The sequence below is a fragment of the Bombina bombina genome, chromosome 1 (assembly GCF_027579735.1).
Source record: "Bombina bombina isolate aBomBom1 chromosome 1, aBomBom1.pri, whole genome shotgun sequence".
Lineage (NCBI taxonomy): Eukaryota > Metazoa > Chordata > Amphibia > Anura > Bombinatoridae > Bombina > Bombina bombina.
Genome location: NC_069499.1, coordinates 917735711 through 917754528, shown reverse-complemented (window position 1 = coordinate 917754528; position 18818 = coordinate 917735711). Strand labels below are relative to the sequence as shown.

At 41.1% G+C, this 18818-nt stretch overlaps 1 protein-coding gene across 3 annotated transcripts in view; it reads left to right on the top strand.

Moving 5' to 3' along the window:
- The window catches only part of PIEZO1 (piezo type mechanosensitive ion channel component 1), a 627492-nt gene that overhangs the window by 504715 nt on the left and 103959 nt on the right, over positions 1 to 18818 (top strand). For all 3 annotated transcript variants that reach the window (XM_053706596.1, XM_053705806.1, XM_053707404.1), the window contains 2 exons: positions 9538 to 9674; positions 17824 to 18030. In XM_053706596.1, the coding sequence (XP_053562571.1) occupies positions 9538 to 9674; positions 17824 to 18030 (344 nt within the window). The remainder of the gene's footprint in view (positions 1 to 9537; positions 9675 to 17823; positions 18031 to 18818) is intronic.

The window sequence follows — 18818 nt, the reverse complement described above, 5'->3', positions numbered from 1 at the left end:
TAAACCAAGACCCTCCTGCATCGCAAACACTATAATAAAATTATTAACCCCTAATCTGCCGCTCCGGACATCACCACAACTATAATAAACATATTAACCCCTAAACCGCCGCACTCCTGCCTCACAAACATTAGTTAAATATTAACCCCTAATCTGCCGATCCTAACATCGCCGCCACCTATCTACATTTATTAACCCCAATCTGCCGCCCCCAACGTCGCCGCCACTATACTAAATGTATTAACCCCTAAACTTAAGTCTAACCCTAACACCCCCTAACTTAAATATAATTTAAATAAATCTAATAAAAAAAATATTACCTAAATAATTCCTATTTAAAATTAACTACAATATAACTAATAGTTACATTGTAGCTATCTTAGGGTTTATTATTATTTTAGAGGCAAGTTTGTATTTGTTTTAACTAGGTACAATAGTTATTAAATAGTTATTAACTATTTAATAACTACCTAGCTAAAATAAATACAAAAGTACCTGTAAAATAAAACCTAACCTAAGTTACAATAACACCTAACCTAACCTTAAATTAAATAAAATTAAATTAAATAAATTAAATTAAATTAACTAAAGTACAAAAAAAAAACCCCACTAAATTACAGAAAATAATAAACAAATTATAAGATCTTTAAACTAATTAACCTAATCTAATAGCCCTATCAAAAAAAAAAAAACCCTAGCCTAAACTAAACTATCAATAGCCCTTAAAAGGGCCTTTTGCGGGGCATTGCCCCAAAGAAATCAGCTCTTTTACCTGAGTAAAACCCACCACCCACACAACCAACCCCCCAAATAAAATACTATCTAAAAAAAACCTAAGCTCCCCATTGCCCTGAAAAGGGCATTTGGATGGTCATTGCCCTTAAAAGGGCAGTTAGCTCTATTGCAGGCCCAAACCCTAACCTAAAAATAAAACCCACCCAATACACCCTTAAAAAAACCTAACACTAATCCCCTGAAGATCGGACATCCATCCTCAAGGAAGCGGCAGAAGTCTTCATCCAAGCCGGGCCGAAGTCCTCAACGAAGCCTGGAGAAGTCTTCATCCAAGCCGGGCGAAGTGGTCCTCCAGACGGTCAGAAGTCTTCATCCAGACAGCATCTTCTATCTTCATCAATCTGACGCAGAGCGGGTCCATCTTCAAGACATCCGATGCGGAGCATCCTCTTCTGCCGACGACTAACGACGAATGAAGGTTCCTTTAAGTGACGTCATCCAAGATGGCGTCCCTTAGATTCCGATTGGCTGATAGAATTCTAATTGAACCCAAAACGTGGCCTGTGATGGCCTGGACCTGTATGTTCCAATAAAGCTTTTAAGCATCACATATTCTTATATTTGAGAGGAGTGCCGTGCACATTTTAGGAAGATGTTCAGGGCTGATAATCCCTTATTTTACAGATAAATTTGCTAATGTTTGGGATAGATTTGGCAGTTGTAATACAAAGAACACAGATAGACAAGCTCGCTGCCTATAAACTTTGTCCACCAATATGATATTAAATAGAAGCCAATAAATCTGAAATCCAGCATGGTATTACTATATCTGACCAAGTGTAGATTCTGATAGTAAAATTACTTTTCACTTACATGAACGTTTTCACTCCAAACTTTTGTCAGAAATTATTGAATGGCAATGAAAATATAAATAGTTAACTCTTTTATCTGCAGGATAGAGTTAGTATAGCTTTTGAGCTGTCTACTTAGCATGGCCCTTAATCCTTCTGTCCCAATCTATGTCTGTATTGTGTATCCTATTATAGAGCAGCAGAATCAATTGGCTATTTACAAATTAAAATAATAATAAACAGAGTTTGAATCAGGACTTCCATGGATTTTCATCCAAATAACCTATCCATTGACTCTACCAGGCCAATCAGCTGTATTGCTATACCTCCATGTGCATAGTTTGAATAATGGCTCAGTCATCTCTAGTTGGTATATCAGAAAAAGTTGGTCTCAAAGGGCTAATTAAAATATATTTCTTCTGTTAAGTGTGATCAGTCCACGGGTCATCATTACTTCTGGGATATTAACTGCTCCCCTACAGGAAGTGCAAGAGGATTCACCCAGCAGAGCTGCATATAGCTCCTCCCCTCTACGTCACTCCCAGTCATTCTCTTGCACCCAGCAACTAGATAGGTCGTGTGAGAGGACTATGGTGATTATACTTAGTTTTATATCTTCAATCAAAAGTTTGTTATTTTAAAATAGCACCGGAGTGTGTTATTACCTCTCTGGCAGAGTTTGAGGAAGAATCTACCAGAGTTTTGCTATGATTTTAGCCGGAGTAGTTAAGATCATATTGCTGTTCTCGGCCATCTGAGGAGTGAGGTAAACTTCAGATCAGGGGACAGCGGGCAGATGAATCTGCATAGAGGTATGTAGCAGTTTTTATTTTCTGACAATGGAATTGATGAGAAAATCCTGCCATACCGATATAATGTCATGTATGTATACTTTACACTTCAGTATTCTGGGAGAATGGTACTTCACTAGAATTACACTGTAAGAAAGACATAAAGCTGTTTAATAACTAGAGATTATGTTTAACGTTTTTGCTGGAATGTAAAATCGTTTTCATTTGCTGAGGTACTGAGTGAATAAATGTTTGGGCACCATTTTTCCACTTGGCAGTTGCTTAAATCTGTTTTTTCTGTCAGTTTCTGTTCTCCCTCACTGCTGTGTGTGTGGGGGAGGGGCGCTTTTACTATGCATCAAATATTTCAGTCAGCAACTCATTGTATTCCCTGCATGATCTGGTTCATCTCTACAGAGCTCAGGGGTCTTCAAAACTTATTTTGAGGGAGGTAATTTCTCTCAGCAGAGCTGTGAGAATTATAGTTTGACTGAAATAAAAACTTTTATTCTGTAATTTGTTTCCTGCTTTCAGAAATTGTTATCTTTGCTAATGGGATTAAACCTTTGCTAAAGTTGTGTTGTTTACAAGGATTGAGGCTATAACTGTTTCAATTTATTAATTTTTAACTGTCATAGATCTTCTGTGCTTCTTAAAGGCACAGTACGTTTTAATATTATTCTATTTGAATTGTATTTCCAAGTTGCAAGTTTATTTGCTAGTGTGTTAAACATGTCTGATTCAGAAGATGATACCTGTGTCATTTGTTGCAATGCCAAAGTGGAGCCCAATAGAAATTTATGTACTAACTGTATTGATGCTACTTTAAATAAAAATCAATCTGTACAAATTGAACAAATTTCACCAAACAACGAGGGGAGAGTTATGCCGACTAACTCGCCTCACGTGTCAGTACCTACATCTCCCGCTCAGAGGGAGGTGCGTGATATTGTAGCGCCGAGTACAGCTGGGCGGCCATTACAAATCACATTACAGGATATGGCTACTGTTATGACTGAAGTTTTGGCTAAATTACCAGAACTAAAAGGTAAGCGTGATCACTCTGGGGTGAGAACAGAGTGCGCTGATAATATTAGGGCCATGTCAGACACTGCGTCACAGGTGGCAGAACATGAGGACGGAGAACTTCATTCTGTGGGTGACGGTTCTGATCCAAACAGACTGGATTCAGATATTTCAAATTTTAAATTTAAACTGGAAAACCTCCGTGTATTACTAGGGGAGGTGTTAGCGGCTCTGAATGATTGTAACACAGTTGCAATACCAGAGAAAATGTGTAGGTTGGATAAATATTTTGCGGTACCGACGAGTACTGAGGTTTTTCCTATACCTAAGAGACTTACTGAAATTGTTACTAAAGAGTGGGATAGACCCGGTGTGCCGTTCTCACCCCCTCCGATATTTAGAAAAATGTTTCCAATAGACGCCACCACAAGGGACTTATGGCAAACGGTCCCTAAGGTGGAGGGAGCAGTTTCTACTTTAGCTAAGCGTACCACTATCCCGGTGGAGGATAGCTGTGCTTTTTCAGATCCAATGGATAAAAAGTTAGAGGGTTACCTTAAGAAAATGTTTGTTCAACAAGGTTTTATATTGCAACCCCTTGCATGCATTGCGCCGATCACGGCTGCAGCGGCATTCTGGATTGAGTCTCTGGAAGAGAACATTGGTTCAGCTACTCTGGACGACATTACGGACAGGCTTAGAGTCCTTAAACTAGCTAATTCATTCATTTCGGAGGCCGTAGTACATCTTACTAAACTTACGGCGAAGAATTCAGGATTCGCCATTCAGGCACGCAGGGCGCTGTGGCTAAAATCCTGGTCAGCTGATGTTACTTCTAAGTCTAAATTGCTTAATATACCTTTCAAAGGGCAGACCTTATTCGGGCCCGGGTTGAAAGAGATTATCGCTGACATTACAGGAGGTAAAGGCCATGCCCTGCCTCAGGACAAAGCCAAAGCCAAGACTAGACAGTCTAGTTTTCGTTCCTTTCGTAATTTCAAAGCAGGAGCAGCATCAACTTCCTCTGCACCAAAACAGGAAGGAGCTGTTGCTCGCTACAGACAAGGCTGGAAACCTAACCAGTCCTGGAACAAGGGCAAGCAGACTAGGAAACCTGCTGCTGCCCCCAAAACAGCATGAATTGAGGGCCCCCGATCCGGGATCGGATCTAGTGGGGGGCAGACTTTCTCTCTTCGCCCAGGCTTGGGCAAGAGATGTTCAGGATCCCTGGGCGCTAGAGATAATATCTCAGGGATACCTTCTGGACTTCAAATACTCTCCTCCAAGAGAGAGATTTCATCTGTCAAGATTGTCAACAATCCAGACAAAGAAAGAGGCTTTTCTACGCTGCGTACAAGAGCTCTTGTTAATGGGAGTAATCCATCCAGTTCCACGATCGGAACAGGGACAGGGGTTTTACTCAAATCTGTTTGTGGTTCCCAAAAAAGAGGGAACTTTCAGACCAATCCTGGACTTAAAGATCCTAAACAAATTCCTAAGAGTTCCATCGTTCAAGATGGAGACTATTCGGACAATTTTACCTATGATCCAAGAGGGTCAGTACATGACCACTGTAGATTTAAAAGATGCTTACCTGCACATACCGATTCACAAAGATCATTACCGGTACCTAAGGTTTGCCTTCCTAGACAGGCATTACCAGTTTGTGGCTCTTCCATTCGGATTGGCTACAGCGCCAAGAATCTTCACAAAGGTTCTGGGTGCTCTTCTGGCGGTACTAAGACCGCGGGGAATCTCGGTAGCTCCATACCTAGACGACATTCTGATACAAGCTTCAAGCTTTCAAACTGCCAAATCTCATACAGAGTTAGTGCTGGCATTTCTAAGGTCACATGGATGGAAGGTGAACGAAAAGAAAAGTTCACTCGTTCCACTCACAAGAGTTCCCTTCCTGGGGACTCTTATAGATTCTGTAGAAATGAAGATTTACCTGACAGAGGACAGGCTATCAAGACTTCAAAGTGCTTGCCGCACTCTTCATTCCATTCAACACCCGTCAGTGGCTCAATGTATGGAGGTAATCGGCTTAATGGTAGCGGCAATGGACATAGTACCCTTTGCACGCTTACACCTCAGACCACTGCAACTGTGCATGCTAGGTCAGTGGAATGGGGATTACTCAGACTTATCCCCTTCTCTGAATCTGGATCAAGAGACCAGAAATTCTCTTCTATGGTGGCTTTCTCGGCCACACCTGTCCAGGGGGATGCCATTCAGCAGACCAGACTGGACAATTGTAACAACAGACGCCAGCCTTCTAGGTTGGGGTGCCGTCTGGAATTCCCTGAAGGCTCAGGGACTATGGAGTCAGGAGGAGAGTCCCCTGCCAATAAACATTCTGGAATTGAGAGCAGTTCTCAATGCCCTCCTGGCTTGGCCCCAGTTGACAACTCGGGGGTTCATCAGGTTTCAGTCGGACAACATCACGACTGTAGCTTACATCAACCATCAGGGAGGGACAAGAAGCTCCCTAGCTATGATGGAAGTATCAAAGATAATTCGCTGGGCAGAGTCTCACTCTTGCCACCTGTCAGCAATCCACATCCCGGGAGTGGAGAACTGGGAGGCGGATTTCTTAAGTCGTCAGACTTTTCATCCGGGGGAGTGGGAACTTCATCCGGAGGTCTTTGCCCAAATACTTCGACGTTGGGGCAAACCAGAGATAGATCTCATGGCGTCTCGACAGAACGCCAAGCTTCCTCGTTACGGGTCCAGATCCAGGGATCCAGGAGCAGTCCTGATAGATGCTCTGACAGCACCTTGGGACTTCAGGATGGCTTACGTGTTTCCACCCTTCCCGTTGCTTCCTCGATTGATAGCCAGAATCAAACAAGAGAGAGCATCAGTGATTCTAATAGCACCTGCGTGGCCACGCAGGACTTGGTATGCAGACCTGGTGGACATGTCATCCTGTCCGCCTTGGTCTCTACCTCTGAAACAGGACCTTCTGATACAGGGTCCCTTCAAACATCAAAATCTAACTTCTCTGAAGCTGACTGCTTGGAAATTGAACGCTTAATTTTATCAAGACGTGGGTTTTCTGAGTCAGTTATTAGTACCTTAATACAGACTAGGAAACCTGTTACCAGAAAGATTTACCATAAGATATGGCGTAAATACCTACATTGGTGTGAATCCAAAGGTTACTCTTGGAGTAAGGTTAGGATTCCTAGGATATTGTCTTTTCTACAAGAAGGTTTAGAAAAGGGTTTATCTGCTAGTTCATTAAAGGGACAGATCTCAGCTCTGTCCATTCTGTTACACAAACGTCTGTCAGAAGTTCCTGACGTCCAGGCTTTTTGTCAGGCTTTGGCCAGAATTAAGCCTGTGTTTAAAACTGTTGCTCCACCATGGAGTTTAAACCTTGTTCTTAATGTTTTACAGGGCGTTCCGTTTGAACCCCTTCATTCCATTGATATAAAGTTGTTATCTTGGAAAGTTCTATTTTTAATGGCTATTTCCTCGGCTCGAAGAGTCTCTGAATTATCAGCCTTACATTGTGATTCTCCTTATTTGATTTTTCATTCGGATAAGGTAGTCCTGCGTACTAAACCTGGGTTCTTACCTAAGGTAGTTACTAACAGGAATATCAATCAAGAGATTGTTGTTCCTTCTTTATGCCCAAATCCTTCTTCAAAGAAGGAACGTCTACTGCACAACCTGGATGTAGTCCGGGCTCTAAAATTTTACTTGCAGGCAACTAAGGAATTCCGACAAACGTCTTCTCTGTTTGTCATTTACTCTGGGCAGAGGAGAGGTCAAAAAGCTTCCGCTACCTCTCTTTCTTTTTGGCTTCGTAGCATAATTCGTTTAGCTTATGAGACTGCTGGACAGCAGCCCCCTGAAAGAATTACAGCTCATTCTACTAGAGCTGTGGCTTCCACTTGGGCCTTCAAGAATGAGGCCTCTGTTGAACAGATTTGCAAGGCTGCAACTTGGTCTTCGCTTCATACTTTTTCCAAATTTTACAAATTTGACACCTTTGCTTCATCGGAGGCTATTTTTGGGAGAAAGGTTCTTCAGGCAGTGGTTCCTTCTGTATAAAGAGTCTGCCTATCCCTCCCGTCATCCGTGTACTTTTGCTTTGGTATTGGTATCCCAGAAGTAATGATGACCCGTGGACTGATCACACTTAACAGAAGAAAACATAATTTATGCTTACCTGATAAATTCCTTTCTTCTGTAGTGTGATCAGTCCACGGCCCGCCCTGTTTTTAAGGCAGGTAAATATTTTTTAATTTATACTCCAGTCACCACTTCACCCTTGGCTTTTCCTTTCTCGTTGGTCCTTGGTCGAATGACTGGGAGTGACGTAGAGGGGAGGAGCTATATGCAGCTCTGCTGGGTGAATCCTCTTGCACTTCCTGTAGGGGAGCAGTTAATATCCCAGAAGTAATGATGACCCGTGGACTGATCACACTACAGAAGAAAGGAATTTATCAGGTAAGCATAAATTATGTTTTATTTTGATTTTCAATCTAAGCGGAAGTGCATGTTTTTTTACTGACTGGGATTGGATTTCACCTTTGTACATCCATCACTCACATAAACAGAACACCTAGTATCTCACATACAAGACTGGGATATCTTCTTTGATGCTCTCTTTTTGGTATCCACAAATAATCCACTGTTTATCTGTAGAAGAAGTAAGTGGCTGAACACTGAAAACAGCCTCAACTTCTAGACTCAAGACATAAAGCGATAAGACACCTTTACTGTTCAGTAGAAAGCTCTGTACTGCCACAGTGAAACCTGCCCACCATGATTCAATTCTGACAGTGAAGCTATCATCAAATCAGTAAATCCGTGTGTGCACGTCTGCTACATCAGTTTTCACTTAAAGGGACAGTGAAGCCAAAGTAGTAGTTGATTGCAATTTTAATGCAGACTTTGGGGCCCATTTATCAAGCTCCAAACGGAGCTAGTGGGCCCGTGTTTCTGGCGAGTCTTCAGACTCGCCAGAAACAGCAGTTATGAAGCACCGGTCACAAAGACCGCTGCTCCATAACCCTGTCTGCCTGCTCTGAGCAGGCAGACAGGAATCGCCGGAATTCAACCCGATCGAGTACGATCGGGTTGATTGACACCCCCTGCTGGCGGCCTATTGGTCGCGAGTCTGCAGGGGGGCGGCGTTGCACTAGTAGCTCTTGTGAGCTGCTGGTGCAATGCTGAATACGGAGAGCGTATTGCTCTCTGCATTCAGCGAAGTCTTGTGGACCTGATCCGCACTGTCAGATCAGGTCCACAAGACCTTTGATAAATAGGCCCCTGTATCTGAATAATGAAAGTTTGTAAAGGGATAGGAACGTCAAAATTAAACCTGCATGATTCTAATAGAGCATGTAATTTTAAGACACTTTTAAATTCACTTGTATGTTCAAATTTTCTTTGCTCTCTTGGTATCCCTTGTTGAAAAATAATACTCACATATCCTACACTAGTGGGAGCTAGCTGCTGATTGATGCCTGCACACATTTGTCTCTTGTGATTGGCTAACTAGATATGTTCAGCTAGCTGCCAGTAGTGTAATGCTGTTCCTTCAGCAAAGGATAACAAGAGAATGAAGCAAATTTGATAATAATAGTGGTTGAAAATTTGAAAATGTTCTATCCAAATCGTGAAAGTAAATTTTGGAGTTTCCTGTCCCTATAATTTTGACTGTAGTGTCCTGTTTAAAACTCTTTACAATTTCTTTACTTAAATTATTGCATGAGAAAATCAAGTCAGGCCCTTCTGTAATTCACACGCTTGAGGTATTGAGTCTGAAATCACTGGCTACTTTAAGAATTATTTTTATTTTTGCCTAGCAATGACACTAAATCAACTAGAACTCACATCCTAAGATTTATTTGCTTGAACATAGGTGACACAATAAAAAGTTATTCAAATTGTGATCACCAGCGATAGACATGTGAAACATCCCTTGAGTAACAGTGTTGCCATCCTGTTTGATATGTGTATGCCCCTCAGAGGCAGTTTACTTGATGGTGAATAAACAAATACACAACTATTAGAAACAATCAACGATAAAATTGTGCACAGGGTGGTTTGGCTGAAGAATGTATACTAAAGTGACATTATCCACAATCTCTGTAATTTCTGCTCTTCTGTAGGGAGAAGACGTAACCCGCAGGGTCCTGGATTCCATCTATGACTCTGGACAGGACAAAAAAGGCCCTGGGACGGTTACGTTACCCACCGTTCATAGTATTGAGAAAGGAGTGGATTCTCAGACAAGCATGGCGTCAAGGTAAAGCTGGTAGCAAATTATATGGGTTGGCCAGGATGAAAACGTCATATCTTGAACATAAATGTTGAATAGGAAATAATGAGTCACAATTACATATTTATTGAAATATATTAAAGGGACATAGAAGCCAAAATGAAATGAAAATGATTTAGAAAGAATGAACAATTTTAAACAACTTTCCAATTCACTTCTTTTGTAATTGACATCTTTCACTTGGTATCCTTTGTTAAAACTTATTTCCTTTTAATGAGAGCATACTGTGGTAGACTGAGTGTGCGCATGCGTTTAGATCGAATTTGGTTCATTCACTTGGTATCCTTTGTTGAAGAGTATACCTCCTAAGAGCTCAGGAGTGTGCACGTCCTCAGCACTCTATGACAGCAGCGTGTGCACCATTGTATAACATTGATACAAACTATGCAGATACTGCTACAATAGAATGCTCATATGTACGCTTCTTAGCTCCCATGAGCCTACCTAGGTATACTGTCCAACCAAGGATACCAAGTGAAGGAAGCAAATTTGATATTAGACGTAAAATGAAAAGTTAGTTATACTGCATGCTCTCTCTAAATCGTGAAAGTGAAATTTTGATTTGAGTGTCCCTTTAAGACACATGCACACTGCTGTGCCTATGTCAGTATTAACACTGAAGACCAAGAAAAAGAGGTAAATTTGGTAACAGACATAATTTAGAAATGTTGTTAAAATGTTACTTTTTGTCTAAGTGCCGGATAACGAGTGGAGTCCTAACTGTTATGCACGATCGATATTGGGTTTATTGTGGCTCTTTGCGTGCATCGGAAGTAGCAAGCCTATTATGAGTTGAAAGTAAACTTGTTCGCACAAGTGCAATTGAATTTAGCTCACGTCGGGTTATCACCACTTCAGAGCTCTGGTTAACTGTTACGCTCGAATAAAAAGTGTCACAAAAAACATCAAAAATCCATTTCTCTTTACAGTTACACTCATAATAACACTATCTGATAAAAATCATATACAGTATATACATATGTGCGTGTGTGTATGTATGTGAATATATATGTGTGTGTGTGTGTATATATATATATATATATATATATGTATATATATATATATATATATATATATGTATGTATATATATATAGTATATATATATATATATATATATATATATGTACAAACACAATGTAACAATAGTGAACACAACAACGTGAGTATCACCACTGTATAGCTGGGTTGCGCACACTCACAATAAAGTTTTAAATATAGAAGATATGTTATTATAATAATGATAGACAATTGAATTACTATAAAATAATTCACAGAGTATATTAGCAAATGTGAGTTGAGAAAAAAATATATATATAATCACATACTTATCGAAATCTGAATTGTAAATTAATTCAAAAAAGTCTTATCCTTCTGATGGCGAAATTGGAAAGAAGTTCAGTGATGGTGTTCAGTGCTGCTCGTCACAAAACAACTCAAGGTTCAATTTGAGTAAAATGGTACAGCTGCAATGATCTAAAACAACAAGCGCACAAAAACACCTCCCATAGAGCAAATCAATTTAATACATTAAAAAATTATATAAAAGTACAAATACAGCTTAAGGTATTTCCTACTCACAAGTGTGACCCCAATCTAATGAGGTAAGTACAGACAGATGGATCTCAAAGTGTCCCCACTTATAAACGATCTTAGATCCCAGTGTTGTCAAAGGGTCTCCTCACTCCAAGTCTGGTCGAATTTCCCTGTAGCACTTGTTAACAGTATTGGTCCACTTTTTGCTGTAAATTCGATTTCGCTAGTGGCAGTTTAAAGGGACACTGTACCCAAAAATTTTCTTTTGTGATTCAGATTGAGCATGAAATTTTAAGCAACTTTCTAATTTACTCCTATTATCAAATTTTCTTCATTCTCTTGGTATCTTTATTTGAAATGCAAGAATGTAAGTTTAGATGCCAGCCCATTTTTGGTGAACAAACTGGGTTGTCTTTGCTGATTGGTGGATACATTCATCCACCAATAAAAAAGTGCTGTCCAGAGTACTGAAACCAAAAAAAAGCGTAGATGCCTTCTTTTTCAAATAATGATAACAAGAGAACGAAGAAAAATTGATAATAGGAGTAAAATAGAAAGTTGCTTAAAATTGCATGCTCTTTCAAAATTACAAAAGAGTAGCTGCAATGTGCACAGGTCTCCTCTCAGCGTGCAGTTCACGAGTGACGTAAGGTGGGCGTGGCCTTACGCGTTTCACAGAAACATCCGCTTCGTCAGAGGCTTGATGTACTATATAAATTACATATGTGTGTATATATATATATATATATATATATATGTATGTGTGTGTATATATATCACTTCAAAGAAACAACATCAGTCCAAGCAGGAAGCTTAAAAATATTGTACCTTAGGTATCCATGTGAACATTCTGTTGTCTTCTCCGGAACTATATAGGCTGAGTAACTAGGACGCCAAACAGACTCCCATGCTTGCGAAATAGATAAATCAGAAGGTGTTCACCTCGGGCGGTACACAAGGAAAAAGGAAATCCAAGATCCAAAGTAGATGCACTCTGTTAGTCGGAAAGTATTTAAAACATACCTTTATTTAATCCATATTTAAAAGTATCAGTCACACGGAATAGACAAAAACCAAGAGCATAGGTTCAAACGGAGAGTGACGTCATGTGCTTTCTCAAAAATAGGTTAGATTAGAGACACCAGTAACCTATCCTATCTTTGAGAAAGCGCGAATACAGCATGAAACGCGTCAGGTGTTTTCACTCTCCGTTTGAACCTGCGCTTTTTGTTTTTTGTCTATTCAGTTAGACTGTCACTTTTAAATATGGATTCAATAAAGGTATGTTTTAAATACTTTCCGACTAGCAGAGTGCCTCTTCTTTGGATCAGATCTTGGATTACCTTTTCTTTCCTATGGCAATGGAGAGTCTACAACTTCATTCCAATTACTAATGGGAATTCAACTCATGGCCAGCAGGAAGAGGCAATGAGCACCCCAGCAGAGCTGTTAAGTGTCACTTCCCTAACCCATAACCCCCAGTCATTCTTTGCCTCTGTGATCGGGAGGATGGTGAAGATGAGTGTCTGAGAAAATGTAATCCTTTAATGGGTACGTTTCCCTGCAAGTAAGGATTGGGGTCCAGCTGTGTCCAATTTTGAGTAAGAGTAGTGGTGGCTTTTAGCAGTTAGAAGGCGGCAAGGTAGTCTTTGCTTTACTTCTAACACCTTTGCTACCCCTTTGCAGAAAGCCAGGGTTGGTTACTCTGTTTTTTATTTTCCTACAGGTCACTCCTGACAGGGAGTGGAGTGCCTTTCACTCCTTAGTAGCTGTTGTCAGCCCTGCAGCTGGATCCACAGGTAAGTGCCTTTGCCTTCTAGGTACTGAAGGACAGCACTTTAGAGGTTAACTCTCAAGTGGATCTATTTTGGGACATAGTCTATCCTTTTTTTATTGAGGGTACATTAATGGGCAGTTTTGCAGGCACTTTGCATGTTTTCTGTGACTGAGAGAGACTTAAGGGGTTAATGAAAAGCTATACTTGAAGTTTTCCTTTAATTGACACTGGCTGAAGGGTTATTAAGGGGTTCTTATATTTCCCCCTTCTTTATTAGCCCTGATACGGGCTAAGCAAGGGATTTAAAATACTTTTTTCCTTTACTTTCGGTTTGAACTGGTCTGGCGGAGATAATTTCTGATATTACAGGTGGAAAGGGATCTTTCCTGCCTCAGGACAAGAAGAATATACCTAAGGGTCGACAGAATTCTAATTTTCGTTCCTTTCGTAATTTCAAAGGACAGAAGTCTTCCTCCTCCTCTTCCAAGCCTGAGCAATCCAAGACCTCATGGAGGTCCAGTCAGCCTTGGGGGGAAACAAACCAAGAAGCCTTCCACTGATTCTAAATCATCATGAAGGTATTGCCCCCAGTCCTGTCCTGGAACAGGTAGGGGGCAGACTTTCCCTTTTTCATCAGGCTTGGTTACGAGATGTTCCAGACCCTTGGGCTGTGGACATATTATACCAGGGTTACAGAATAGGTTTCAAGACTTGTCCTCCCAGGGGCAGATTCATCCTCTCAAGATTATCTGCAGACCAGGTAAGGAGAGAAGCCTTCTTAAACTGCGTAAAGGACCTATCTTCCCTGGGAGTGATTGTTCCAGTTCCAGTAAGAAAACGGGGTCTAGGATTCTATTCAAATCTTTTTGTGGCTCCCAAAAAGGAGGGAACTTTCTGTCTCATTTTAGACCTAAAGTGTCTCAACAAATTCCTCAGGGTTCCGTCCTTCAAATGGAGACCATTCGTTCCATTCTTCCCTTGGTCCAAGAGGGTCAGTTCATGACGACCATAGACCTGAAGGATGCATATCTTCATGTTCCTATTCACAGGATCATCACCAGTTTATGATGTTTGCCTTTCTGGACAGGCATTTCCAGTTAGTTTGTTGCACTTCCGCTTGGACTTGCCACAGCACCCAGAATATTCACCAAGGTTCTGGGGGCTCTTTTGGCAGTGGTCAGATCAAGGAATTGCAGTGGTGCCTTACCTAGATGACATCTTGGTTCAGGCGTCATCTTTTCAACTAGCAAAATCTCATACAGAGATGTTGTTATCTTTTCTACGTTCCCACGGCTAGAAAGTGAATCTGGAAAAGAGTTCCCTTGTTCCAGCTACAAGGGTGGTTTTCTTAGGGACAGTCATAGATTCCTTGTCCATAAAGATTTTCCTGACGGATGTCAGAAAATCAAAACTTCTTGCTTCATGCCTTTCTCTCCAGTCTGTTATTCGGCCTTCAGTGGCTCAATGCATGGAGGTGATTGGTCTGATGGTGGCTTCCATGAACATCATTCCCTTTGCTCGGTTCCATCTGAGACCTCTGCAACTTTGCATGCTAAGTCAATGGAACGGAGGCCATTCAGATCTATAGCAGAGGATAGATCTTGATCCCCTTACAAGAGACACTCTTGTGGTGGATTTCACAGGACAATCTATCTCAGGGGGAATTGCTTCCTGAGACCTTCCTGTGAGATTGTGACCATGGACACCAGCCTGTTAGGCTGGGGAGCAGTTTGGGGCTCACTAAAAGCTCAGGACCTGTGGACTCGGGAGTAGTCTTCTCTTCCCATAAACATCTTAGAGTTGAGAGCAATCTTCAATGGCTTGACAGCTTGGCCTCAATTATCTTTAGTCCGGTTTATCAGATTCCAATCTGATAACATCAGATCGGTGGCTTACATCAACTATCAGACAAGAACTCGAGTTCATTAGCAATGAAGGAAGCTCACGATTGTCTCATCTGTCATGTCATCCACATTCCATGGGTGGACAACAGGGAGGCGGATTTTCTGAGCAGACAGACTTTTCATCCCAGGGAGTAAGTTCTCCATCCAGAGGTGTTCTCAGAGATAACCCTCAGGTGGGGGGTTTCGGAGTTGGATCTGATGGCGTCTCGTCAAAACGCGAAGCTTCCAAAGTACGGTTTAAGGTCAAAAGATCCTCAGGCCGTTCTGATATACGCTCTGGCGGTTCCTTGGAACTTCAATCTGGCATACCTTTTTCCTCCATTTGCGAGCATCTGTGATTTGAATAGCTCCTGCATGGCCTCGCAGGATCTGGTTCGAGTATCTAGTAAATATGTCATCTCTTCCACCTTGGAGGTTACCTCTGAGGAAGGACCTTCTACTTCAGGGTGCCTTCCTCCAGCCAAATCTAGATTCTCTGAATCTGACTGCTTGAAGATTGAACACTTAGTTTTGGCTCTGAGACGGTCATTGATACCATGCTTCAGGCTCGTAAACCTGTTACTTACAAGATTTACCATAAGGTATGGTGCAAATACCTTTATTGGTGTAAATCAAAGGGTTTCTCTTGGAGCAGGGTAGGATTTTGTCTTTTCTTCAGGAGGGCCTGGAGAAGGGCTTGTTAGTCAGTACTCTGAAGGGTCAGATTTCTGCACTGTCTTTTCTTTTGCACAAACGTCTGGCAGATTTGCCAGATGTCCAATCCTTTGTTCAGGCGCTGGTCAGAATCAGGCCTGTATTTAAAACTGTTGCTCCTCCTTGGAGCCTTATCCTTGGTTTGAGAAAATGCATTCTGTTGATATTAAATTGTTATCTTGTAAGGTTTTGTTTCTTCTTGCTATTTCTTCTGCTCGCAGGGTTTTTGAGCTCTTAGCCCTGCAGTGTGATTCCCCTTATCTTATTTTTCATGCAGATAAGGTGGTTCTTCGTACTAAGCTGTAATTTCTTCGTAAGGTAGTGTCAGATCGCAATATTAATCAGGAAATTGTTGTTCCTTCTTTTTGTCCCAATCCTTCTTCCCAGAAGGAACGTCTTTTGCATAACCTAGATGTTGTGCGTGCTCTAAAATTTTACCTTCAAGAAACTAAAGATTTTCGGCAATCTACTGCCCTGTTCGATGTTTTCTCTGGTAAGCGTAAGGGTCAGAAGGCCACTTCTACTACCCTTTCTCTCTGGTTGAGAAGTTTTATCCGGTTAGTTTATGAGACAGCTGGACAGCAAACTCCTGAGTGAATTACGGCTCATTCCATTAGGGCTGTCTCCTCTTCCTGGGCTTTCAAACATTAAGCTTATGTGGAGCAAATTTGCATACTTTTTCCAAATTCTACAAATTTGATACTTTTGCCTCGGTTGAGGCCTCCTTTGGGAGAAAAGTTCTTCAAGCGGTGGTGCCTTCTGTTTAGGTCTGCCTGTCTTTTTCTCCCTCCCTTTTTCATTCTGTGTCCTCTAGCTTGGGTATTGGTTCCCACTAGTAATTGGAATGAAGTCGTGGACTTTCCATGCCATAGGAAAGAAAACAAAATTTATGCTTACTGATAAATTTCTTTCTTTCCGGGCATAGAGAGTCAATGACCCCACCCTTATTTAAATTTAAGAAGGCAGGGTTTTTTTTTGTGTGTGTTAACCTCTGGCACCTCTATACCCTTGTGTTATCTTCTTTTTCCATTTCCCTTAGGTCGAATGACTGGGGGTTATGGGTAAGGGAAGTGACACTTAACAGCTCTGCTGGGGCGCTCTTTGCCTCCTCCTGCTGCCCAGGAGTTGAATTCCCACTAGTATTTGGAATAAAGTTGTGGACTCTCCATGCCCGGAAAGAAATAAACTTATCAGGTAAGCATAAATTTTGTTTTTCATTGTGTACTGCCGGAGGTGAACACCTTCTGATTTATATATATATATATATATATATATATATATATATATATATATACAGTACTCCTCAAAAAGCAGGCACTCGCTGGCGTTTCAAATGTTTTTAATACATCAAAGAGTCAAACAGTGAACGTTTTCGGGCTTGCGCCTGTCCTCAGACATGACATCATGTCTGAGGACGGGCGCAAGCCCGAAAACGTTCACTGTTTGACTCTTTGATGTATTAAAAACATTTGAAATGCCAGCGAGTGTCTGCTTCTTGAGGAGTACTGTATGTGATATTTTGTGGGCACCCTGGGAGCTGCAACGCCGAGTGAGTGCTGGGTTCTTGTGGAGTACTATATAAGAGAGAGAGAGAGATAGATAGATATAGATATATGTGTGTGTGTATATGTGTTTAATGCATTTTACTATTTATTTATTATACATATATATATTCCTATATATATATTTATATATATTTTTTTACCAAAAAAATACATCAGATATATATAGAAATATGTATTTAAGAAGAACATTGGAATGTGAAATATTCATTTTTCATATGGGGTTAGTGCACTTAGATAAACGCGATCAGGTTTGCGGGCGAGTATGGGTGTAAGGTTTTTTCCCACTTTTGTCGCTCCGTTAAAGTCGGTCGGAGAATGTGTTAACGCTATCACAATATTGTTAATTCGGCTTTTTGCTCGTGTCTGATTAGGTCATGAGCGAAAACTTTTTGCTTTTAACATGTAATATGCGTGGTATCCGACACTTGCAAAAAACTTACTTCCAGCACAGTTAGCTCTCAAGCGGGAGCAATAAAAAGTGCTCCACTCGTAATCTGGCCCTAAATCAGTTTAATTTTGGCCTCCATGTCCCTCTAATATTTGTACTGAACAACTCAACAGATAGGAAAAACATTTTTTCAAGCTCTTCTTTTTATTGTGGACTGTAGCAGTGCATGGTTTGTTTACCCTTTGTGTTCCACAGTGGTTGTGAGGAAGAGGATGTGGGGAGTACAATGGCAGACTGCACAGACGCTACCACCCCACTAAGTACAGGTTATAACACTCGCAGTAACAGCCTGGAACAAGTGTCTGCTGCAGCAGGCTGGGATGACACTACATCAATTATGGGATCCCAAGAAATCCAGCCAACTCATCGCTCCCGCACAGCTAGCGAACTGCTGCTCTGCAGGTACCGGGGGGATTGTATTGCAGAAATCCAAACTTAAAACCCAAACATGAAACGCATGTAAATTATTTTTCATTTTGGCCTAGAAGCATTTTTGCAACACATATGTATAAGGAGAAATGATTTTAGTAAAAGTTATGAGAGCTTTCTCTGAGCATGGAGCATATGTGCATATTACCTCATGCACCCCCATTTAAACAGTGAATCTTCTCAGAGAGCCAATGTGGCATTTATTCAACAGTGATGACATCAATTGTATCATTCCTGATACAATCTATGCTCTCTGAGCAGGTGCACAAGAACTATGTACATATACTCTAGGCACAACATAACCTATGAATATATGGCAGCAGTTTTGCAAGAATGCTTTTAAAGGGACAGTCTACACCAGAATTATTATTGTTTAAAAAGATAGACAACGCCTTTACTACCCATTCCCCTGCTTTGCACAACCAACATTGTTATGTTAATATAGGAAAAAGGAGACACAGAGGCGCCAATATGGCCTATTAACGTCTGCACAATAATAGAACAGTAATGTGATATATACTCACAAAGGTAGAGCACCCAAAGGTGCAAGTGGCGCAGGCTGGATTAATTAGCAGTGGTCCAGCTCACTGTGTGCCCACAACGGAGACACTGGAACGAAAAACCACCAGATAGCAACCAGATTCCTATTCCTGTTAATGGCATAAAACGAACTCCATAGCCCAGTACAGTTTTGATGAACAAAGCAGGTAATTACTGGTCAAACTTACACAAAGCAGCGCACCTCCAGGTGCAATACAGTG